This window comes from Argopecten irradians, chromosome 3 (genome assembly GCF_041381155.1).
Source record: "Argopecten irradians isolate NY chromosome 3, Ai_NY, whole genome shotgun sequence".
Taxonomy (NCBI): Eukaryota; Metazoa; Mollusca; class Bivalvia; order Pectinida; family Pectinidae; genus Argopecten; species Argopecten irradians.
This window is the reverse complement of record NC_091136.1, coordinates 31,289,221-31,314,684: the sequence shown is the minus strand read 5'-3', so window position 1 is coordinate 31,314,684 and position 25,464 is coordinate 31,289,221. Positions and strand designations below refer to the sequence as shown.

Sequence of the window (25,464 nt, the reverse complement as noted above, 5' to 3'; positions counted from 1 at the left end):
GGTTTTCATTTTTTCGTAACCATGGAAACATTGCTGAAAAATTCATATTTTTGTACCAGGTTCGTTTCCGGAGCATAACTCTAACACCAGAAGAGATATTTCCACAAAACTTCATAGACACATTGGTCTTATGGTCTAGTAGTGCCTTTTGCTATTTTAAGTTTTCACTTTTTGTTCTTTTTTCCATAAGCATGGAAACATTGCTGAAAATGGCAGATTTTTGTGTAAGAATCGTTTCCGCAGCACAACTCTAAAACCAGCAGAGATAATTCCATGAAACTTCATAGACACATTGTTCTTATGGTCTAGTAGTGCCTTTTGCTATTTTTAGGTTTTCAGTTTTTGCACTTTTTCCGTAACCATGGAAACATTGCTGAAAATATCATATTTTTGTACCAGGTTCGTTTCCGCAGCATAACTGGAAAACCGGTTGAGATATATGCATGGAACTCCATAGGCACATTAGTCTTATGGTCTAGTAGTGCCTTTTGCTATTTTAAGGTTTTCACTTTTTGTACTTTTTTCTGTAACCATGGAAACATTGCTGAAAATGGCAGATTTTTGTGTAAGAGTCGTTTTCCGGAGCACAACTCTAAAACCAGCAGAGATATTTCCATGAAACTTCATAGACACATTGTTCTTATGGTCTAGTAGTGCCTTTTGCTATTTTTAGGTTTTCACTTTTTGTGCTTTTTTCTGTAACCATAGAATCATTGCTGAAAATATCATATTTTTGTAGCAGGTTCATTTCCGGAGCATAACTCTAAAACCAGCAGAGATATTTCCACGAAACTCCATAGACTCATTCTTTTAATGGTCTGGTAGTACCTTTTGCTATTTTTTTGTAGCAGGTTCATTTCCGGAGCATAACTCTAAAACCAGCAGAGATATTTCCACGAAACTTCATAGACTCATTCTTTTAATGGTCTGGTAGTACCTTTTGCTATTTTTAGGTTTTCATTTTTTGCACTTTTTCTGTTACCATGGAAACATTGCTGAAAATATCATGGTAAATGGTAAATGTTACTTTGCAAAACTCCACCGATCTTTGTGTATATAGTCTAATATAAATATCAAGGCTGTATACCTGATTCAACAATTGCAGCCCCGCTCTACTTTAATTATACTCCATCTTTCTTTAGCTCAACTTCCTTTTTCCTGGTTTTTTTCCATATACATAAGTCTCCACAATCAAACTTACTTCAGCTTTGATATCTCCATTGGCGGGGGATCTGAATAACTATGTCCTTGTTTTTATTTGCATATATTTATACCACACAATTTATAAACAAATACTCTTATCAAATTGATTATCTAGCATGTAGATTTAGTTTGTTTCGTTGTTAAATCTGGGTGTTTTTTTTTTCTTAATTATATTAATTATCTGTTTACTATAGAAGGAAACATTCTCGTTCAGTAAATTGTTAGGTATTTGAGTTTTTCAAAATTGATTAGGCCTATAGCTAATGTGAACTTTGTTAGTAACGAGAAAAATTTACGGACAAACAGTTAATGATTAATTTACGATGACACATTTGGTCGGCGCCAATCCGTACAGATTTTGTGAACGAATAAAGTAACATAGAGCATATTCATATATTCGATTTTCACCTTATTTCTCACCGACAAATACAATGTATTGCACCAGAACAAACCTCAAAACACAATACAAGAAAAGAACTGACACGTAATCTATATGATGTTTTATTCATAAACGCACACTGCACTGATGTAATACATTTAATGTATGGTGTCCCACAATACTTGGCACACATGTTCCATTATTACAATAATCGTACTATTAATCACACAGGGGATTTTTTTTTAAATACAGAAAACAAACTCGATTATTTATCCTCATGTTCAGCAACTTTACTCTTATTTGACTATTAGTCTTATTGCAGTTAAAACAAAAATAAATATTATTTCAGACAAAACATTTTATCTTTAATAGAATTAAAAACTATTTTCAAGTGCCGATAACTACTTATCAAACACAGTATTCCAGAGCAGATTCACATTAAAACAGAAACAAATGCTTTTCGTAATGTAAGATTAACATATTTTTTGTCAAACTCAATATACAATCAACATGGAGTAATTTACACCTATTATGCAAACGTGCATAGACCTATCCTTCATTCTATTATTAGGAAAAATTGAACTAATGTCGTTCACGTAAAACAGCTATAATGTATAAATGTAATTTGAGATGTCTTAATTAGGCATGTTAACATTATGATTTTTATATTCAGGAATGATGTTAAACGGCTGATGATTGACTGCTGCAGTATGCACAACCTTGAAACAGTAAACATCTCATTCTTCAAAACAATGATTTCTAACGCACTGTGAACCTCCTAAAAACCTGTTATGGCAATATGTAAATATATAAATGAATTCCAACCCAGAGTTGAGAGTGACAGCCACACTATGATTCGAGAATGTAATTTGTGTTATATTTCCACAGGGTGATTACCGTTCGTACATGTAGCTGACACTTGTTTTCTTGCATATTTATGGCTTCATCTGACTCCGTTATACATATAATATATGTACGTTATCACCTACTTGACTCCGCCTATTACTTGGCTCTGTCTTCCCAAATAAAGTCAGTGTTCCGTCGGCGTTTGAAGGTAAGCCTGAAAGATCACCACAAAGGTCAATATGACCATCCTGAGCGTGTGTCAACGAATATTGGGAACACAAATTATGGAGCCGCTGCACTAGATGTCACCGCCTCGCCGTCATAGTATTTGTCCCAGAAGTCACCTCTGGTTTATTTGTAGGATTAACTGTATTGTTCCTGTCTCGTGTTTTAACCCGGATGTAGGTTTTGGTTGGTTGTGGCGGATCCCCAACCATCATCACTTTCCCGTGTATCACATTGACATCTCTCGTGGCCCGGATCTCCTTTAGGTAACGTTCAAAGGGGAGATCCACACTGGTGTTCTGGAAAACCAATAAAATTATCTATAACTATCCTAATTTAAGTGATAAAAAATAAAGCTTTTGATGTGGTGTACTTCTGATATGAACATCTTTTTTTGGTATACATGGTTTGTGAAGTGAAAGTATTGCTAAACATGAAGCAAAACAATTTCAATATTCAACATATTATTGTAATTCCCCGGGAAAAGGTAGTCAATTATACAAACAAGATAGGGAGACGCATAGATTGAATGACAAATCAAGAAGCGTTAAATGCCGGATATTCTGTTGAACGTATGATGTATGTATGTATCTACATGAATATTGCTTTTTGCATGATACAAACTGTAAATGGGTGTAAGTACCACTATTACCCTGTAAAAACACACAAAAACAATTATACATTGTTATTGAATATAAAACAATGTGTTAAATGACTACAGAAATTATAATTACATGGAAATCCAAAGTTTCCAGAGCACATACAGATCGTGGATCGTATAGACTGTGAAGTATGGCTGTGGCTCCAACAGACGTCAGCAGATTGTCCCCTATCTGGAAAACAAAGACAATACTTAAACACATACTGTAAACCAACTGATTTTCGCGTGCGATAAAATTTCGTGGACGTTAAGAAATCTCTTAATCAAATCACAGTGAAAACGCCTATAGATATAAAAAAAAACGCGAAATTAAGTCTCAGCGGAAATAAGTTGGTTAAGTGTAATTTCTTAAACTTCAAGATACAAGGTAAGACACCTTTCCATTCCTGCCTTTTACTTTTAATATTCTGTGTGACAAAACGCCTAACTAGGCTGATGCTGCACTATTCCGTCTTTGCATATCGCAGAGTTAGCTCCCTTGCGGCAAGGTTTTGATTGTTACGTCATTATTTTGTGAGCGCAATTTACGTTGTTTTATTTCTCGAAAAGTATGACGTTGGGGTCTTAAACACATGACGTTAAAATCAATATCTACCCACAAGGGCAGATAACTCTGTAATACGCACATCCAAAATACATTTCACTGTTATCGACGAATTCTGACCATATGTTTTGGTCGTTATAACGGTGATGAAGAAAAGAATATTTACCCTTCCAATGACATATTACATGGTCTTTTTATGTACGTCATTATACACTTATTGTATACAAAGTTTTGCTAAAAATACATTGATAAGTACATTGGTACCATTGGAAAATATGCATATGCATTGATATTGTGTAACAGATTCCTAATACTATAGTTAAAGTCCACCTGAATTGAAACTAAGGTTGTGGCTAGACAAGGCTGTTAATACTGTTCTTTTAATACCATGTTCTAGTTAGGCTACCAACTTTATTTGAAAGGAAACTGTGTACTTAGAGTTTGACTGGTATTCAAGTTAAGATATTTTATTTCACTTTTGATATATTAGAGGCAAACATTAATCATATACCCGTAACACTTTCAATGTGTTGTTTTTGGCAAGGCCCTTGGCTAAAGGCACGGAATCGAGATCCTTCAGTCTGTTGTGAGAAAGATCTAGCTCCACCAATGAATTGTTTGTCTTCAGCAGTGGCACAAGTTCAGAAGCTCCTTCCGAACCGAGTCCGTTGAATCCTATGTTCAGTTTTGTTAGTCCTACATTATCCTATTTTGTAAAGAAATAAGATCCAAAAAATATTATGTTGATAATGAAAGTTTAAAAATCTGTGAGAGTTCAACTCAGCAAGGTTTCTTGTTCTGTTTCGTAATGGTTAAATTATCGTGCAACACCGACGACGTTTGATTGATATTTGGCGAGCTGCCAATATGTTACAAAATATGACCAAGACATTCCTGTCTTATCTTTGCGTAGTGAATCAACTTATTTGAATATTCTCGTTCCTATCCCTTCATATAAGAAGACATTACCTTTAGTCGTTTCACGAATAAAGCTGCACTCTTTTTCCGTATTTGGTTCCAGCTGATGTCAAAAGTCTCCAATGTGCTATTCATAGCTGTAACACATAACAGATAATGGAGAGTATTAATTGATTATTGATTATTTCTTAATATTGAAAATAAAACGACACCACTAAATTTTCAACAATATTATGGACCATAAAATATGGATTTATGCTGAATGAAGGAGTCATTTTTTACACTATAACAATAGTTTGTACAGAATGACGTTAGTGTCCCCGAAGGGTTTACGTTATGTACACAATACACTGTACATGCAAATTATCCTACAAAATTGTATATGTTGGCCATTGATACCTAGTATAATAGGAATGTTCCCACCTAACTTTATACCTGTACAGGAATATCGATATCTCTGTGACGTTTGATACAGCACAACAAAGGAAAGCCTTGCGCCTCAGCGACAACGCCATGTCAAATACACACTGGGTCATCGATTACAAGCGACAAGAATCTATTCTCACCCGATTAAACAGTATAAGTTTCTGTTCTCACGGTTAATGGTTCAGATCTGAAGCTTTCATTATATCCAGAGATAGATATTCTGACGTCAAACACATGTGTGGTAAAAATGGATATGAGGTCAAATGACCATGGTCAGTAGTTACGGGGACATTAAATAACATAGTCACAGAGATTTAGTCACTGGGGCATTACATTCATAATGACTTGAATTCGATTTGATACATAGTCACATAGACATAGTTACGAAGACATTGAATTCATATTGACTTAAATTCTAGTTGATATAGTCACATAGACATAGTTACGAAGACATTGAATTCATATTGACTTAAATTCTAGTTAATGTAGTCACAGGGACATATAAATGTAGTTACAGGGACATTGAATTCATACTGAGTTGAATTCAATTTGATACATAGTCACATAGACATAGTTACGAGGGCATTGATATTGAATTGAAGCCAAGTTGATAAGCAGTCACAGAGCGATAGCCACTGGGATAAACTATAGTCATATTAGTTCAATAGATACGCATTCACATGAAGCTGTATCCACCTTGACTTAGAGCCACTTATACCTTTACTTCCATAGGCTTAATTGGAGACAAATGAATATGTCATAACCGGGTCATTTTTCTAATTTATAATTGTAGATACACATATAATTATGATACATAAATGTGACTGTTGCCAGTTAAGAAGAACACACTGCTTCCACACACTTCAGAAATCATAACAGGAGGAATCCAATTAAATATACCCTACAGACTTGTTCCGAGAGGGATTGGCAAAACTAGTATAAAAAAGAAAGCATGGTCTATTCAAAATTTCTATAAATAAATTACCTAGAGCTTTACCAAAGGCTGGACCACTAACATCACCAAATAGGTTGTGTGACAGCACGATTTCCTTCAGGGATTTGTTTACCTTCACAAAGTAGAATAATAGGATTTTAAACTTTGTCAGAAATGAAATGTGCCTTATTTCTAGTTCAAGGATTATTAAAAATAAGGTGCATTAGTACCATTATAAATGAAATAATAAGAATAAAGAGCAGGAAGACCCACCTGTTTGGTCTTTCTATGATAAATACTGAAATCTTAAAAGTATATTTAGAGGTACAACGGACGCGCGCCCCATATTTTATTTTGTTTCCTTGCTTTATTATCATTGCATTTTGACACTCATTATCGCTATTTCGTATAGATGATAGTGTTATCTCATTTTGAGAAAAGTATCCATAGCTAGATACATAATTATATTTGAAACGACATTTATATAGTAATTAGTTACCTGTATGGCTTCAGAAAAATGTATTCCATCTTCGTCTTTGAAACAGTTTTCTACAATGTATAATGATAAATTAAGAAATCAGGCTCAATTAAAGTCACATAACAATATCATTGCGCCTATCTTACAAGCGAAAATGGTGAAAATTTAGATTTTACTGGGGAATAAATTGTATCAGGAAAATAATGTTTCCAAAGATGAAGCGTCCTCATTTTATCGGCGTCTTTCAATTACTTAATGTTGTAATGTGTCAAAATTTATATAAGTAATATTTCTTAACTCACCAGACATTATTAAATGTTCTAAAGTAGTGTTTTTACTGTGGCTCAAGAATTCACCAAGGACTTTGGCTCCTGTGCTGGCCAAATTGTTGTCAGATATGTCCTGCAAATAAATAATAAGTTATATGAAGTTACTTGTGTGTCGACACCATAAAAAGCATTCGAGGAGTATGCCTTTTTCGATGCGAAATAAGTTGCTTATCTTCCTCTATTTCATATTCGTCAACATTCCTCTAAATCGATGCAATTAACATTTTCTTTGCTTGATAATTTGTAAGAAACGCATGGTTTCACGAGAAAGTTCGCATGATTACTTTGAAGTACCATTTGCCATTAATTGTCGCATTCTAAAATACTCACCATCATGAAACGCATTTGAGTGGTATACGTCCAAATGTTGTTCAGTAAGTGAACGATAAAATCCCATTGAAGTGTTGGAATTTGATCCGTTTACCTATTTCCTCACTACCCAATATATTTTTGGGTTCTTTGTTTCTTTTTGTTCTTTGTTTGATAATTTGCGTGAAGCGCATGGCTTCATGAAAACATCGCGTAGTCATTAATTTTGAAATTACATTTTTTTTCTTCAAATATGTCGCATTTCGATACACTCACCAGATGGCGTACGGATCTGTTCTCTGCGATAGCCTGAAGAAGGAACACTAGGCCGTGTACCTCTATCGCGTTCCCGACAATATCCACATGTGTGACGGTATCGTCGAGCTGAAGTGATACAGAAAGCGTCAAAAATGCAGACGTCGAATTTCGAAACGAACGACACACATTAAGATGTTATCAAATCTTTACGTCTTCTATAAATTAGTTCATTGTATACTAAACTGTACCAAAATAATAATATAGATCAAAGTGAACTAGAAAACGACAGACTCTTTTAACAATAAATCGCAAAAATCAGTGAAAAACGGTTGTTGACAAGACAGCACATAATTGAGTGGCCGCGAAAATAAGTTGGTATACAGTAACAGTTAGCTTGGATTCTCTGACTCATTAAAGTTGGTATACAGTAACAGTTAGCTAGGTTTCTCTGACTCATTAAAGTTGGTATACAGTAACAGTTAGCTAGGTTTCTCTGACTCATTAAAGTTGGTATACAGTAACAGTTAGCTAGGTTTCTCTGACTCATTAAAGTTGGTATACAGTAACAGTTAGCTAGGTTTCTCTGACTCATTAAAGTTGGTATACAGTAACAGTTAGCTAGGTTTCTCTGACTCATTAAATTTGGTATACAGTAACAGTTAGCTAGGTTTCTCTGACTCATTAAAGTTGGTATACAGTAACAGTTAGCTAGGTTTCTCTGACTCATTGATGAGAGTGTATTCTTTAGGTTATCGTGCATTACTGCAGCTACGTATATTTAGTAAAATTGCCGCCGTTATCATAATCTAAATTGCAAGGTTTTTTTTATCATTTACAAGAACGAAATTGAGAAGAGATCAATAATACCAATGCAATATCCATGACCATCTTATTGATTAACATTTGTATGGCATAATATAAAAATGCAATCGAATAGCAAGATAAATAAAGAGTAATTAAGGACAATGGAACACCAGGAAACACGTAAAATGTTTGACCTTTCTAAATAGGAAAACAAGCGTTAACTACAGTTGTATCATACCGTTACTAACACATTTATCACATTTTATTTATCCATTGTTTATTCTATATTATGCAGGACATTATTAAACATTCAAACCGCACATGATCCTGGAGCACTAGCGATATCAAGACCATTTTATTTTTTCAACATTCTTAAATTTAGTTAAGTATAATATTCACCATTAGCGGAGCAGAGAGCGCTTTTGCGCCGTTCGGTCCAAGATTGTAGTGACGTATGACGAGTGAGCCGTTAGAAGGCGCCCGGAGATAGGCGCCCACAGGAACCACGTTACATCGGGCGCATTCTCTTTTGTAAATTTCCTTCTTTACATCTGATCTCTCCACAGACTTCTTTTTCTTTTCTGGAAATAAAACCAGACAATCGTCACTATGGTGTATTACATCATTAGTGAAGTTCTCTATCTATGACATGCAATTCTTTTCGGTTAGATGAATTAATACTAATAATTCTGAAATGTAATTTTTGACAAAACCGGTTCATAATAATCAAATATGAAAAAATATGCAGAAAGTGGAACAGATATCAACAAATTGAAAGGTTCACAATCAATGACAAAAGGTAACAAAATGCAAATAAGTTTGAACATATATATCCATGTATATTATCCCACAATACCATGTTAGTTATACTTTAAACCAACTTATTTTCGCGTGTGATATATTTTCACATATTTTTGTGTTTCATAGGAAAAATACAACACCGCGAAATTGTTTTAGCATAAGTAAAGTAGAATTATAAGTGTCTAGATCGCGAAATTAAAGTCGTCCGGCAGAAAAAAATCGAAATGCAGTCACCAAGAAAATAAATTTGTTTGCAGTAAATGATGGTAAAAAATTACCAAAATTTAAGCGAGTTTCCTCAGCTAGAAATGGCGTTCCGATCTGCTGGTAATCCTGAACACGTGAGTGAGCCATAACTGTTGCAAGTCAACATGCGTTACTTTGAGGGAGAATTATTACACTATTAGTAACTTACAGCCAGTCATACTGTTACCTATAATGCAAGTGTCCAACCGGTGTTAAGTACACCTAAGACTAAGCAATCAATGCAATGATGGTCGAGCTATCTCTATCGCGTAAGGTTTTCTGGAGGAACACATCGAAAAATCAATTTGTCCTCTTTGTAAAAGTTGCTTCTTTGTAACAATATCATACTACATTACCACATAACTCAATACTATGTGGCACTGGAGTGGTCTGAATACTAGAACATTAACGACATACTCTCCCGTGTACCTGAAGGTTATCAATATATAGACACAAGCCTTCGTAATATCTGAACTCCAGCAGTATTCTCAATGTGCAGACACATTAATATTCCTTAGCATCTAAACTTGTTCACTTTCCTCAATGTTCAGATAGAAAACGCTGAACTTGTCACATTATCTGACACATGGCCAGTCTCGATCATTTGCATACGCATATATACACTCTTATTACAGGAACAAGACATCATAGTATCCGAGCTGCGGTCAATATCCTCATTAAATAAGTCTGCACACTATCTAAAGTTGGATCAGCTTCCTGAATACATAAACATACGGCTCAAAAGTATCCAAAACTCTGTCAGTAACCTAACTACATGGCCTTAAGACTCCATGAATCCACAGGCTCACCAACGAATATGAAGCTCAAGCAGTCTCTACAAGTCAGCTAGGGTGCCAAAGCGCTACATTGGTTACATCTCGAGCAGTTAACGGCACAGAAAGTCGAATCGAACATCTCTGTCATTGTGGTACAGTAGCAATAGACTGCTCCACTACATAAAGTCCACATGATCATTTGTACTTAAACATCGTTAACGCTTGTAGACATATCCGGCCATACCGTTATTGGCTCATATTTGCTTTTCAATGATCCAAGGTACTCAACGTGCATAATTAAAGGGCCGTATTGGGATCAATTAGCCGATCACACTAGCAATAATACCAGGCACTTTGTTTGAGAAGGGAACTGTGTATTGATTTAAAGTCTTCGCCGGTAAGTCTTTATTCAAATATGATGAAAAGAAAATCAACATTGTCTCTAGTTCAGCCACCTCAAGTGAACATATGCTATCAGTGTCATATATCTACAGTTTGTGTTTTAAACACAGCTTTGTACGGTTTCTTAAAAACCATTCCAAGGACCTACTAAGCAAATAAAAGAAAAACACTCGAAACGTGAATCCTAATAACTGTCGATGTTGTGGTAGTGACTACATGTTACAGGGCTCTATAAAAGGTGATTCGAATGAAATGTGACACTGAAGAAGTAATTAAAACGCTTATGTCTGTATAAACTACGACAAAACTACTGGACAAGGGTGTCAAATGATCAATCATCTGTATGTTTTTCTTATCCATATCAGTATCAAGTTGAATTTTTTTATTATGCTTGAGTTATTGATAAATCTTAGCTACTGTTACTACATCATTTCTATCTGTGGTATTTGAAGTTCAGATGTTCTTTTCAATGATTGTTTTTCCTTTTTTGTGTACGCTTTTAGTGCTCCTATTCACATCAGACTCCATATACATATTGCTTTTTGCAAATGTATGTTTTTAGTGAGAAAGTCATTTTGAATGCAACACATATGTTTGCGTTATTAAATGTTAAAGCATCATGATTCGTCATCTCATGCTTTTTAAACTATGACTATTGCTAAAATAAAAGATATATATAAGCAATATCAAATTTATGCGCGGTTAAGTTTATGAGGTATTACTGAAAACCGTTAAATAGTTGGGAATGTTATAAATGTCCAAAAGACTAAATTATGACAAGTTTGAGAGATGTAGTAAGACTCTCAACAGGTGTTTGATTTTATCCCTCGAGAAGAATATTTGTAACCTGCATACCATAATCAGAATCGTTTATGCCATATTTGACATTGTTAACCTTCAGTGTCGTTGTTATTAACGTCGATTTCCTCCTCGTCGTCATCGTTGTTATTGATTACGCTATCGGACGGTGAGCTGTTCCTCTCTAAAGCCTCCTCCTCTCTTTGGTTCCTAGGAAGCTCCGTGATATAAAGGTCAGTCTGCCTACTGTCCAGTTTAGTTCTCGATAGCACAGCCCTGGATCTTCCAGCTGACCTCGCACCCAAAATAGAGGATCTGTCTGATATCTCTTGACCCAAGATCGCAACTCTGGTCTGTCATAGAAAAAACGTCTTTGTTAGACCAATTAAATCAATGCCATGTGTGTGTGGACAATGCCATACATTTATTTGTATAAATTCAAATATGATTAAATATTTTCAACTTATGACCCAGACCCATTTTTAGGGAAATTTAGCTAAATGTAATCTTAATTTTCAAATTAAATTTAGCTTATTGTTGTTTACATATTTTTCCCTGATGTTTGCATGCTTTTCGATAATGGTAAGCATAAATGTAATTGATATGACGATCTTTCTTTTCTTATGCCTAGACCATAATCATTATTAACAGTGGATCTTGAATGGGACATAATACCTCACCCCATAACAGATTAAGGGATAATTAATATTAATGACCATAAATCATACCCATTTCGGTACCAAATATAAACAAGGCGGAATCTATTGCTGTTTGTGACAAAACGCCAAGCTAATCTAATATCTAAATAGTAAGGTCTCAGGATGATTTTACACAAATCTCTATCAAGTATGATGTATAGCTGAACACCTTGACTGTGTCTTACGTAACCCTTAACAGAAATGGCGTTGTTACCCAACGAATGGGTACATGGTTATTATGATTGAATTTGACATTTTAAATACCATGCACTGTTGTTAGGAGTCAATTAATATCTAAGTGTCGTATATCACGTAAGATTTGTTTATGATTCTCACTTAATTTGATGGGGGTACACTTTCATTTTAAGAATTAAAACTTTATCGTGTGTTTTTGTCACTATACTAGTATTTGTATGAATGTTGATCTCCATTCATATTTATTTATATCCAAACATCCGATTACATATATTTAATGTACATTTTAACAGTCTTTTTACTACATTATGAACTTTTCATACCGGTGTTAATATACATTAATATCTAAATTTAACCATATGAAGTTTCTCAGATCATACCTTAATTTGATGTCATGTACAAAATATATTATTTTTGTCCGATATGAGACTCTTCATAAATGTCATTTTTATAACGAACTTAATGAATACATATACATAAATAGGTAGATTATCTTTATTTAAAAGTATCGTGTGTTCCGATATACCTAAGTTTGATATAACATACAAATACAATATTTAAGGTTTAACTATAAACAGTTGAATATGTAGTATACTGAAAGAAGAAATTGATAAAGAACCGGACCTGAATAATACTGATTGACCCTCTGAAAGCTAACTTATACAGTGTAAATTTAAGTTTGAAGCGTCAATGATATAGCTTAATTCACATAGCGATCTAGGTTTTTGATTTTTTGAACCATAATATCCAAATTGGGACCATGGATTGGACATAGTACATCTCTCTAGAATTATTTATATCGGAGTGACTAGAGATGGTGGTGAGTAGAAAGAGACAAGGAAGTAATTTCAATATCGACCCCATGTCTGTGGCAGATTCAAATTTACACCAAGTCAAGACCATTTTAGGGTGTTATTAAATTTTATTAAATATCTAATAAAACTTAAAACACAAATTAAATCTTACTGATATTGAACACTTTTACTGCGAGTTGCAATTCTCAGAATTGACGTAATAGATATGGTCGCAGCGTATTTGTCCCATAGAATTCCACATAGATAATCCGACTGCGCTGATTTAATCGATATAATTAAAATCTTATTATTAAAAAACTAATTGATAGCGTGTATAAAACCTTATTAATTCTACTCATTCTGATAGATAATTCATTTTTTCAACATTAACCCTAATATCATTTCAATATATTATTAATTTATGTTGATGTATATTCTATTTTTGAATTTCTCTCATATGTCAGCCTATTTTTGTCAATATATATGTAGATGCATAATGTGGTTTATATGAGCTCCTGAAAAACGTATGAACTTTTTATAGCGATATTCAATATAAATATACACATGTTTTGCTTTTAACTTAATGACGTTCTCAACTCTGTCCTTAATTGGACATCACACACCATGTACAGCCATGCAATTTTACCCACAATATACCTTTTACAATAAATTTAGATATACACGTATCCTATCTATGTGCCTACTGTTACGAGCATTGAAATGAAAATCGACCTTTTCGTACCGATTTAAATACGTATAAATATATTAGGCTATATTTAGCCGGAATCTTTTGCTTATTGAGTTTATCCACCTGAGCTTTAAATTGATATCATATACAAAAATATTGTTTTTGTCCAGATTCATGTTATTTTATATGCTTAATATGCTTTTTACGATACTGATAACAAAAGTGTGAACTTATCATAAAAAAAACTTTCATACCAAGATAAATGGATACAAATATATATTTTGCTTTAAACTTTAAACTTTAGCAACTATATTCTTAATTTGATGGAGTATTCTATTTTTAAAGAATTGTAAACAAATAAAGATTTTAAAAAAATCATCGTCCTACTGTTAAAATAAGCAGGGAGGAGAAATTGTCAATCATAATTTAAAGTTGGTTTTATTCGTGTGGAATTTATTTCACTTTATTCGCTGTTAGCCGCGAACTTAGATGCCCCGAATAAAACGAAAGAATGACAAGTGAGATAACATGTTTACTAGCCGATTACTGTTATATATTGACAAATACGCGAATTTTCTCCCCGCTATTTTCGATGACTATACAGTAATAATGATTTCTGACACCACTAACTTTAAGATCAATATTTACTACAAACCGGGCAAACAAACTATTGTTATCTACAGGATATGTAGTTTGCCTTGATATATAAACATCACAAAGTATGCCTCAGAATGTACACAGTTTACCGATAAATGTTATCTTTGAAAAGTCTTGTTTGGTGGTGTTATCTACTCTATATAAACACATACCCCCCTCATTCAAAATCTTCCCGACCAATAAACGCCATTTGTTAAGTAAATATATAAAAAAAACTACAGGAAGTGATATTGTTCTACGTGATTACATATACATAATAAAATACATAAATATATTATATAAATATGTGTTTTCTAAATATGATACATATCAAAATCCCTTTAAGTGCATAGTTAAATATTCATTTTTACTCAGTTACATATGTAATAAATATAATTGATTATAATATTATGAAGACAAAAATACGTGTTATGTTTATATTATATGAATGTGTATGTGCAAACCTCAGATTTGGACGTCATCATCAGTGAATATTGTTAGTCCTAGATCCCGGAGTCTGTAATACGACAAAGAATCGATCATTGTATCTTACTATTGTGAAAGCCAAAACGGTATCGACATACAAATTTTAATCCATGTTGTGTTTCTATGTATATTTATCCGTGTTGAAGTGTGTTGAATTTATACAAACCTCAGATTTTGACGTCATTATGGGTAAGTGCTGATTCTCCTAGATCCTAGACGTCTAGAAAATGTCATTTGATTGTTGACATCTTACTTCAATCTGTTGACTCCTAAACGTGTCGACCGTTTACCACAATATGTTCCCAATCTACCTAACATTCCGTTATTACATAGGTGTTGGTGACGTATTATTCATGAATTCGGTGTCGGTCTTCTTCCTTTTGTCAGTTTAAAACCCCCTCAATTCATACCAAGGATTTATACCTATTGATTTATAATGCATATACATACACAAAATTGTGTTTAACGAAAACGTACGATTTGCAATAGGCATGCAAATCAAGCATGACGTATTTATTGAAAGATGTTATAGTGGGTTGTTATTTATTCATTTAAAATATTTATGTATTTTAAATATATTATTTTTGATAATATATGACACAACAGACCTCTTTTGTTTGATGGAATTTTAACGTAATTTAAGACTAATGGAAAAATATCAATATCTGTATATTTGCATGAGATCGAGAGAAAAATGTTTTAATATTCACACGTTCCCTTGAATTTATCATCATTCCTAAAATATATATAACGACATACTTCTTGTATTTGATATGATTTTAATGGAATATTTAAATAATGGGAAAACGACAGAATTTTTTTTATATACATTGTGTCTATGACTGAAATTGAGAGAAAATATTTCACATTATCACTCGTCTCCTTAAATTTATTTCAGTTAAACAAATAACTCTCTTTGATTTGATGATTGTGTGGTTATATGCATGTTTTGTTAAGAATTGCACGTATGTAAACAGTGGTCCTTAGTCTACATCAAACGACCCCCGTTCAAATCAGCATTAAAGTACTCATCAAATATGTTTTATGATCGCTGTAATGCTAGAACTATTTGGTGATACTTGTAAATGCATGTACATGTGATTCCTAGTCATGCCCTGATGTTCTGTCACAGTGTTGTAGTATACATCAAACGACCCCCGTTCAAATCAGCATTAAAGTACTCATCAAATATGTTTTATGATCGCTAAGTAAGTTTTTTCTTTTACTTTCCGTACGTGAAACTGGTAAATATTAAAATAATATCAGCACATAGAGTAACAATGACGTCGTCGTTTAAAACGCTGTATTTTATGATACGACAGCATAGTGATTTCTTAGAGAGAAGATTTAATCAATAAAAATGGGATTACAGGTAAAAATAATGAATTATAATGATTAATTTGAATATAGTTTATGCTATGGAGATATCTCTTGATACGATTGAAGAAAAAACTGCTATATGCGTTATTGTTACTATTATTGGTGGTACTAGTTTTATTACATTATATCATTGAATCATTGTGTATGTAATAATGCTTCTGTTTTAATTTTTACCTGTTAAGGTTTTTATCAGTATATTTCATCAACATAGTTTGTCAGTAGATGAATATCACTACAACCCAAGGGAGATAACTGTTTTTATTCAAAGTCTGATACAAGGTAAATAATCACATAATATCCTTGAATATTAATGATCTATGATAATTTGTAACATATGTAGAGAATACCTAGTGGAAATTACGGGGCGTATTACTGAAGAAGATAGATTAATTTGTGGAAAATGTATTATAAATAAAAAAACAAAAATGTATTTGTTTTTTATGAATTTATAACCCCGAGTGTGATATAAAGGTATATTTATCCGAAGGTATGATATTACATCTGAGAGTTTATTATACAGAATATTTACAATTTGCTACTCTGGAGGTAAATATTACTTAAATTCCCGATGAGTAGAATTACCGCTTTACACTTCGTCCGTCATTGTTGTACAATCGGAAGGGGAGATGGCTCCGTGTGAAAGATGGGCGGTCACCATGGGGACACACGCCCCAGGGAAATGCGATATTTATTTCCCCGAATGAAATAGTTTTATTTCCCTGTCATATGACATAATTCAAATAATAACAAACACTGTTATAAACATGAGGTGTAATAATGTTCTTTTTTAATGCTCAATTGTGACCTATTTTCCATCTGTCATATGTTATTGTCACTTGACGGAGTCGTAAGATTTGACTTAAAAATTGGTCAATTTTATTTCGCATTACATTTATTTGAGATGCTTACTTTGAAATTTAGCTAGTGTTGAATAACTCCATCACATTCTAAAACTGCATAGAACATCATGGTTATAGATTTCAATAACATTTCTGAAATTTTATTTTGTTGGGAGTGGTATTTTTATCATTATTAATTTATCCTTTTTGTGAATGTTGTTGTTGATTGCTTTTTGTTTGTTTTTAGTCATTTTTAACATTTAGTTTTGGCCCTCGAATTATACAATCAATCCGAGGGGACGTACCGGACAAGAAATAAGTTATGGAAGGGAATTAAACCCCGTGTAGATGCTATGTTGTTCACTTAAACACTAGTTGTTTTTCCCTTACCTCAGGTATAAAAGGGTGACAGAACATTAGTCAATTTTCTGCTTCGTGTCACACTTGCGATTTTAAACTTAAGCATCGTTCCAGATTTATAACTACAGAAAGATGTTTAATATGGTAATAAGCTAATTATAAGAAGCCAACATATATGGGTCGAAGAAGTATTATATACATGTACAATGATAAATGAATGTTTCAGCTAACACGGGGTCTGCAGGATATGAACTACTTTCAGTAACAAAAAAGTGCGAAAAAACAAAATAATTGCCTAAATCAAGACACACTTAAAATCATTTAATTCTCTATAAATTATTGATTCTGGTGCCTATCCTTTGCCACAAGTAAATGTCAGCTATCATTTTCATTTATTAATACATAATTTCAATGTTAAACCAAATCGATCTGTATACATGCATATTAATTCTCCTTGTCGCTAGTGTCATTACTTAGTGACAATTACATTGGCTTAAGATAAACGCTTCTCAAATACACATTTAGCTCGTTTATATATATTTTTGTTAAATGAAATTTCATTATAATTAATGGCATTATAGCTGGTAAAACCATGTTTTTAATTATTCACTCCCTGTTACTGTATACCGACTTCATTTTGCGAGCGATGAAATATCGCGTATTTCGCGGGAAAATAATATTCGCAAAAATCAATCTTGAAAAAAGTACAATCTGGTGTATGGCTAGAATTGGCGAATTTCACGGTATGGAAACGTCTGTAGTGGGAGGAAAACTTTGGGTTCATGAAAAATTCTTCTTTCGCCGATGCTGTTTTTAAATCGCCAAATGCATTTCAAATTCGCCATTGGCGCCTATGGCGACTGACAGCGCGAGCCCTGCAATGCATAGGTAAAATAGAACCATATAACTCCATATCTCGAAAGTCACCGCAACAAAAGTATAACATGTAGGCGTGAAAACGAGAAAGTAACTCACCGCGAAAAAATATGTTAATGTTTATCATTTTAAATATATATGTGTGATCTTTCGGTTAAATGCTACAGTGATAATTATCCTCTAATGCTGGTATTTATGGCAAAAGGTTTAACTTTCTTTATTTACTTAGCTCATGATTTACTGTGCGCCATTTTGCTTTGTGTGGTTGTTGATTTAGTTTTGCTTTCTTAATTTTTTAATATAAGTTATTCTTCGATAACACCAGTTTTCATTTCGTCCTATTTTAGGGAAATAACCGTTGGTACATGTAGTTGGTAGATTTCCTTAGGTGTAATTATTCCTCCTGCACATTCGGTGTTTTCATCACCACATATAATAATATGTAGAGTTTCCCTCTCGCAGATATGTACATATTTCTGTATTAAAGTGTTCATGGTATCAGGCTGGTGCTTCGTCTTCAAAGAAAGTCCCAAGGTAATAGAAGGACATTAAGTGCAATGCATAATATAACATTTAGATAACGAATAATACATAATCAAATAATATATCACGTACGTTATGTACGTACATATGGTGATATATAGCATGGTAAAATAACACTGGATATGCTTTTTAGATAAATCGTAATATACCTATTGCTAGTATAATACATGATGTAAACCAACATATTTTCACGGCGAGTTCACTTCGTGTTTACATGCCTAATGAAATTTTCATAGCGAGTTAATTTCGCGAAGTAGAACATTTTCGCGGCAATATTCTGCATTTACATATTACAGACTTATCTGTCCTTGTGGATAGATATTGATTGTGATGTCATGTGTTTGCGAGTGTAACACCATGCTTTTCAGGTTTTCTCACAAAATGATGACGTCACAATGAATACCTACCCGCAAGGGTAGATAACTCTGTATTATACAAAGACGGTATACGCAAATGTGAATCACTTGCGACATTAAGCTGGTTTACAATAGTCTATATATAGTCATAAAACAAACACGGTATGGTCATAACAAAGTCTGTATTGATTCATTGATTTTACATTGCCAAAATTATACATCTCGTCAAAATTTACGAACGACCAATCCTGCATTTCATTAAATCTGTGACATCTGTACATGCTCATCCTAGAAATAAAAAAACAACAACACTTTTAGATTAAAATAGTATGTACGAGGACATATTGATATGTCGTGAGCCTTGAGTTGGAGGATGATGGTGGGAGGGGTTTGTTCATGGGGGTTAGCATCTAAGGATATCTATACTGATGTAAAAACACAAGAAATCTTTATACGCTACTACGGTAGAAAAGAAAATATATTTCATAAATCTCCATCACTTTAAATTGTCTTTTACCGATATATTCGTGATACGCGCACGTCTGCAGACAAAACTCATATTGTTTAGGGATTGTTTCAAAATATTAATAATTTATTAGCTAGGTAATGTTCTGTCTTTTATAATCATAACCTCTCTTGTAGCCACGTTTTTACTTTTTACAAAATCGAGTTTATCAAAAATTGAAACACTTACCACACATTTTAAACATTTGCAGGTGCAGTAAACGTAAATGATTGTGTAGCTAAAGATGTGGTTATTGTTGGAGTGGTAGTGGTGGGTGTTGGAGTGGTAGTGGTTGTTGTTGGTGAAGTTGTGGTGGTTGTTGGCGTAGAAGTGGTGGTTGTTGGTGTAGTAGTGGTAGTTGTTGGTGTGGTAGTGGTGGTTGTTGGTGTAGAATTGGTTGTTGTTGGTGTGGTAGTTGTGGTTGTTGATGTAGTAGTGGTGGTTGTTGGTGTAGTAGTGGTGGTTGTTGGCGTGGTAGTAATGGTTGTTGGTTTAGTAGTGGTGGTTGTTGGTATAGCAGTGGTGATTGTTGGTGAAGTAGTGGTTGTTGGTGTAGTAGTGGTTGTTGTTGGTGAAGTGGTGGATGATGTTGGTATAGCAGTGGTGGTTGTTGGTATAGCAGTGGTTGTTGTTGGTATAGCAGTGGTGGTTGTTGGTATAGCAGTGGTGGTTGTTGGTATAGCAGTGGTGGTTGTTGGTATAGCAGTGGTGGTTGTTGGTGTAGTAGTGGTGGTTGTTGTTGGTATAGTGGTGGTTGTTGTTGGTATAGCAGTGGTGGTTGTTGGTATAGCAGTGGTGGTTGTTGGTATAGCAGTGGTGGTTGTTGTTGGTATAGCAGTGGTGGTTGTTGGTGTAGTAGTGGTTGTTGTTGGTGAAGTGGTGGATGTTGTTGGTATAGCAGTGGTGGTTGTTGGTATAGCAGTGGTGGTTGTTGATATAGCAGTGGTGGTTGTTGGTATAGCAGTGGTGGTTGTTGTTGGTATAGCAGTGGTGGTTGTTGTTGGTATAGCAGTGGTTTTTGATGGTATAGCAGTGGTGGTTGTTGGAATAGCAGTGGTGGTTGTTGGTATAGCAGTGGTGGTTGTTGGTGTAGTAGTGGTTGTTGGTGTAGTAGTGGTTGTTGTTGGTAAAGTGGTGGTTGTTGTTGGTATAGCAGTGGTGGTTGTTGGTATAGCAGTGGTGGTTGTTGGTGTAGTAGTGGTGGTTGTTGTTGGTATAGCAGTGGTGGTTGTTGGTATAGCAGTGGTGGTTGTTGGTATAGCAGTGGTGGTTGTTGGTGTAGTAGTGGTGGTTGTTGGTGTAGTAGTGGTTGTTGTTGGTGAAGTAGTGGTGGTTGTTGGTATAGCAGTAGTGGTTGTTGGTGTAGTAGTGGTTGTTGTTGGTAAAGTGGTGGTTGTTGTTGGTATAGCAGTGGTGGTTGTTGGTATAGCAGTGGTGGTTGTTGGTTTAGTAGTGGTGGTTGTTGGTGTAGTAGTTGTTGTTGTTGGTATAGCAGTGGTGGTTGTTGGTGTAGTAATGGTGGTTGTTGGTATAGCAGTGGTGGTTGTTGGTGTAGTAGTGGTGGTTGTTGGTGTAGTAGTGGTTGTTGTTGGTGAAGTAGTGGTGGTTGTTGGTATAGCAGTGGTGGTTGTTGGTATAGCAGTGGTGGTTGTTGGTATAGCAGTGGTGGTTGTTGGTTTAGTAGTGGTTGTTGTTGGGTATAGCAGTGGTGGTTGTTGGTGTAGTAGTGGTGGTTGTTGGTATAGCAGTGGTGGTTGTTGGTGTAGTAGTGGTGGTTGTTGGTGTAGTAGTGGTTGTTGTTGGTGAAGTAGTGGTTGTTGTTGGTATAGCAGTGGTGGTTGTTGGTATAGCAGTGGTAGTTGTTGGTGTAGTAATTGTGGTTGTTGGTGTAGTAGTGGTGGTTGTTGGTATAGCAGTGGTTTTTGATGGTATAGCAGTGGTGGTTGTTGGTGTAGTAGTGGTTGTTGGTGTAGTAGTTGTTGTTGTTGGTGAAGTGGTGGTTGTTGTTGATATAGCAGTGGTGGTTGTTGGTATAGCAGTGGTGGTTGTTGGTGTAGTAGTGGTGGTTGTTGGTGTAGTAGTGGTAGTTGTTGGTGTAATAGTGGTTTTTGTTGATATAGCAGTGGTTTTTGTTGGTATAGCAGTGGTGGTTGTTGGTATAGCAGTGGTTTTTGATGGTATAGCAGTGGTGGTTGTTGGTATAGCAGTGGTGGTTGTTGGTGTAGTAGTGGTTTTTGTTGATATAGCAGTGGTTTTTGTTGGTATAGCAGTGGTGGTTGTTGGTATAGCAGTGGTTTTTGATGGTATAGCAGTGGTGGTTGTTGGTATAGCAGTGGTGGTTGTTGGTGTAGTAGTGGTTGTTGGTGTAGTAGTGGTTGTTGTTGGTGCAGTGGTGGTAGTTGTTGGTATAGCAGTGGTGGTTGTTGGTATAGCAGTGGTTTTTGATGGTATAACAGTGGTGGTTGTTGGTGTAGTAGTGGTTGTTGGTGTAGTAGTGGTTGTTGTTGGTGAAGTGGTGGTTGTTGTTGGTATAGCGGTGGTGGTTGTTAATATATCAGTGGTTTTTGTTGGTATAGCAGTGGTTTTTGTTGGTATAGCAGTGGAGGTTGTTGTTGGTATAGCAGTGGTTTTTGATGGTATAGCAGTGGTTTTTGATGGTATAGCAGTGGTGGTTGTTGGTATAACAGTAGTGGTTGTTGGTGTAGTAGTGGTTGTTGGTGTAGTAGTGGTTGTTGGTGTAGTAGTGGTTGTTGTTGGTGAAGTGGTGGTTGTTGTTGGTATAGCAGTGGTGGTTGTTAATAGCAGTGGTTTTGTTTAAGCATGGGTTGTAGTGTGTTTTGTTGGTTATAGCATGTGTTGTTGTAGTTGTGGTGGTTGTTGGTATAGCAGTAGTTGTTGGTATAGGTGGTTGTGTGTTGTTTGGTGGGATAGGTGGTTTTTGTTGGTATAGCAGTGGTGGTTGTTGGTATAGCAGTGGTGGTTGTTGGTATAGCAGTGGTGGTTGTTGTTGGTATAGCAGTGGTGTTGTGTGGTGTGGTATAGCAGTGGTGTTGTTGGTATAGCAGTGGTGGTTGTTGTGTATAGTGTGTGAGTAGTGGTTGTTGTTGGTGATAGTGTGGTGTTGTGGTTGTTGGTTTTGTATAGCAGTGGTGGTTGTATAGCAGTGGTGGTTGTTGGTATAGCAGTGGTGGTGATGTGTTGTTGGGTATAGCAGTGGTGGTTGTTGGTATAGCAGTGGTTTTTGTGGTATAGCAGTGGTTTTGTTGGTATAGCAGTGGTGGTTTTGTTTGTGGTATACAGTGGTTTTTTGTGTGTATAGCAGTGGTGGTGTTGTGTATAGCAGTGGTTTTGTGGTATAGCAGTGGTTTGTTGGTATAGCAGTGGTTTTTGATGGTATAGCAGTGGTGGTTGTTGTTGGTATAGCAGTGGTTTTTGATGGTATAGCAGTGGTTGTTGTTGGTATAGCAGTGGATTTTGATGGTATAGCAGTGGTGGTTGTTGGTATAGCAGTGGTTTTTGATGGTATAGCAGTGGTTTTTGTTGGTATAGCAGTGGTTGTTGTTGGTATAGCAGTGGTGGTTGTTGTTGGTATAGCAGTGGTTTTGATTGGTATAGCAGTGGTGGTTGTTGGTATAGCAGTGGTTTTTGGTATAGCAGTTGGTGGTTGTTGTTGGTATAGCAGTGGTTTTTGATGGTATAGCAGTGGTTGTTGTTGGTATAGCAGTGGTTTTGATGGTATAGCAGTGGTGGTTGTTGGTATAGCAGTGGTTGTTGTTGGTATAGCAGTGGTGGTTGTTGTTGGTATAGCAGTGGTGTTGTTGTATAGGTGTTTAGCAGTGGTGGTTGTTGGTATAGCAGTGGTGGTTGTTGGTGTAGTAGGGTTGTTGTGTAGTAGGTAGTGTGTTGTTGTTGGTATAGCAGTGGTGGTTGTTTAATATAGCAGTGGTTTTTGTTGGTATAGCAGTGGTTTTTGATGGTATAGCAGTGGTGGTTGTTGGTATAGCAGTGGTTTTTGTTGGTATAGCAGTGGTGGTTGTTGTTGGTATAGCAGTGGTGGTTGTTGGTATAGCAGTGGTGGTTGTTGTTGGTATAGCAGTGGTTGTTGTTGGTATAGCAGTGGTGGTTGTTGTTGGTATAGCAGTGGTGGTTGTTGTTGGTATAGCAGTGGTTTTTGATGGTATAGCAGTGGTTTTTGTTGGTATAGCAGTGGTTGTTGTTGGTATAGCAGTGGTGGTTGTTGTTGGTATAGCAGTAGTTTTTGATGGTATAGCAGTGGTGGTTGTTGGTATAGGAGTGGTTTTTGATGGTATAGCAGTGGTGGTTGTTGGTATAGCAGTGGTTGTTGTTGGTATAGCAGTGGTGGTTGTTGTTGGTATAGCAGTGGTTTTTGATGGTATAGCAGTGGTGGTTGTTGGTATAGCAGTGGATTTTGATGGTATAGCAGTGGTGGTTGTTGGTATAGCAGTGGTTTTTGATGGTATAGCAGTGGTGGTTGTTGGTATAGCAGTGGTTTTTGATGGTATAGCAGTGGTGGTTGTTGGTATAGCAGTGGTTGTTGTTGGTATAGCAGTGGTGGTTGTTGTTGGTAAAGCAGTGGTTTTTGATGGTATAGCAGTGGTGGTTGTTGGTATAGCAGTGGTGGTTGTTGGTATAGTAGTGGTTGTTGGTGTAGTAGTGGTTGTTGTTGGTGAAGTGGTGGTTGTTGTTGGTATAGCAGTGGTGGTTGTTGTTGGTATAGCAGTGGTGGTTGTTGTTGGTATAGCAGTGGTTTTTGATGGTATAGCAGTGGTTTTTGTTGGTATAGCAGTGGTTTTTGTTGGTATAGCAGTGGTGGTTGTTGGTATAGCAGTGGTTTTTGATGGTATAGCAGTGGTGGTTGTTGGTATAGCAGTGGTGGTTGTTGGTGTAGTAGTGGTTGTTGGTGTAGAAGTGGTAGTTGTTGGTGTAGTTGTGGTAGTTGTTGGTGGAGGTGTGGCTTTAGGTTTGGTTATAGTAAATGATTGTGTAGATAGAGATGTAGATATGGTTGTTGCAGGTATGGTAGTGGTGGTTGTTGGTGTAGTAGTGGTTGTTGGTGTAGTAGTGGTTGTTGGTGTAGTAGTAGTTGTTGGTGTAGTAGTGGTTGTTGTTGGTGTGATGGTGGTGGTTGTTGGTGAAGTGGTAGTTGTTGTTGGTATAGCAGTGGTGGTTGTTGGTATAATAGTGGTGATTGTTGGTGAAGTAGTGGTGGTTGTTGGTGTGGTGGTGGTTGTTAGTGTGGTTGTGGTAGTTGTTGGTGTAGTAATGGTTGTTGGTGTAGTAGTGGTTTTTGTTGGTGTTGTAGTGGTAGTTGGTGGTGTAGTAGTGGCGGTTGTTGTTGGAGGTGTGGCTTTAGGTTTAGTTATAGTAAATGATTGTGTAGATAGAGATGTAGATATGGTCGTTGCAGGTGTGGTAGTGGTGGATGTTGGTGTGGTAGTTGTGGTAATTGGTGTAGTGGTTATGATTATTGGTGAAGTGGTGGTTGTTGTTGGTGTGATGGTGGTGGGTGTTGGTGTAGTAGTGGTGGTTGTTGGTGTATCAGTTGTGATTGTTGGTGAAGTAGTGGTTGTTGTTGGTATAGCAGTGGTGGTTGTTGGTATAGCAGTGGTGATTGTTGGTGAAGTAGTGGTGATTGTTGGTGAAGTAGTGGTGATTGTTGGTGTGGTGGTGGTTGTTGGTATAGTAGTGGTGGTTCTTGGTGTTGTAGTGGTAGTTGTTGGTGGAGGTGTGGCTTTAGTTTTAGTTATCAT

At 35.6% G+C, this 25,464-nt stretch overlaps 3 protein-coding genes across 5 annotated transcripts; all 3 read right to left on the bottom strand.

Annotated features, from left to right (window-relative positions):
* Positions 1-1,687: 1,687 nt before the first annotated feature.
* Positions 1,688-15,195, bottom strand: LOC138318195 (leucine-rich repeat-containing protein 74B-like). 3 transcript variants are annotated; one of them, XM_069260373.1, is made up of 12 exons: positions 15,001-15,195; positions 14,813-14,865; positions 11,435-11,690; positions 8,714-8,895; positions 7,529-7,636; positions 6,917-7,016; positions 6,636-6,685; positions 6,188-6,269; positions 4,828-4,913; positions 4,370-4,564; positions 3,388-3,486; positions 1,688-2,952 (listed from the first exon to the last, which is right to left on the bottom strand). In XM_069260373.1, the coding sequence occupies exons 2-12, from the start codon at positions 14,831-14,833 to the stop codon at positions 2,734-2,736; spliced, it is 1,398 nt and encodes a 465-aa protein (XP_069116474.1). In that variant the 5' UTR covers positions 14,834-14,865; positions 15,001-15,195; the 3' UTR covers positions 1,688-2,733. The 3 variants fall into 3 exon arrangements, with proteins under 3 accessions (XP_069116474.1, XP_069116475.1, XP_069116476.1); XM_069260374.1 differs by lacking the exon at positions 14,813-14,865 and having other exon boundaries at positions 15,001-15,194; XM_069260375.1 differs by lacking the exons at positions 11,435-11,690; positions 14,813-14,865; positions 15,001-15,195 and adding an exon at positions 9,394-11,400.
* A 3,050-nt stretch (positions 15,196-18,245) lies between these two features.
* Positions 18,246-21,927, bottom strand: LOC138319627 (mucin-2-like; the record flags this gene model as incomplete). Its single annotated transcript, XM_069262777.1, has 2 exons — positions 18,246-18,288; positions 20,471-21,927. Coding segments are annotated over 2 exons (1,500 nt in total), but the record flags the coding sequence as incomplete, so codon positions are not given.
* A 1,596-nt stretch (positions 21,928-23,523) lies between these two features.
* Positions 23,524-25,464, bottom strand: LOC138319626 (mucin-2-like). Its single transcript, XM_069262775.1, has one exon. It carries the CDS (start codon positions 25,462-25,464, stop codon positions 23,524-23,526), a length of 1,941 nt encoding a protein of 646 aa, XP_069118876.1.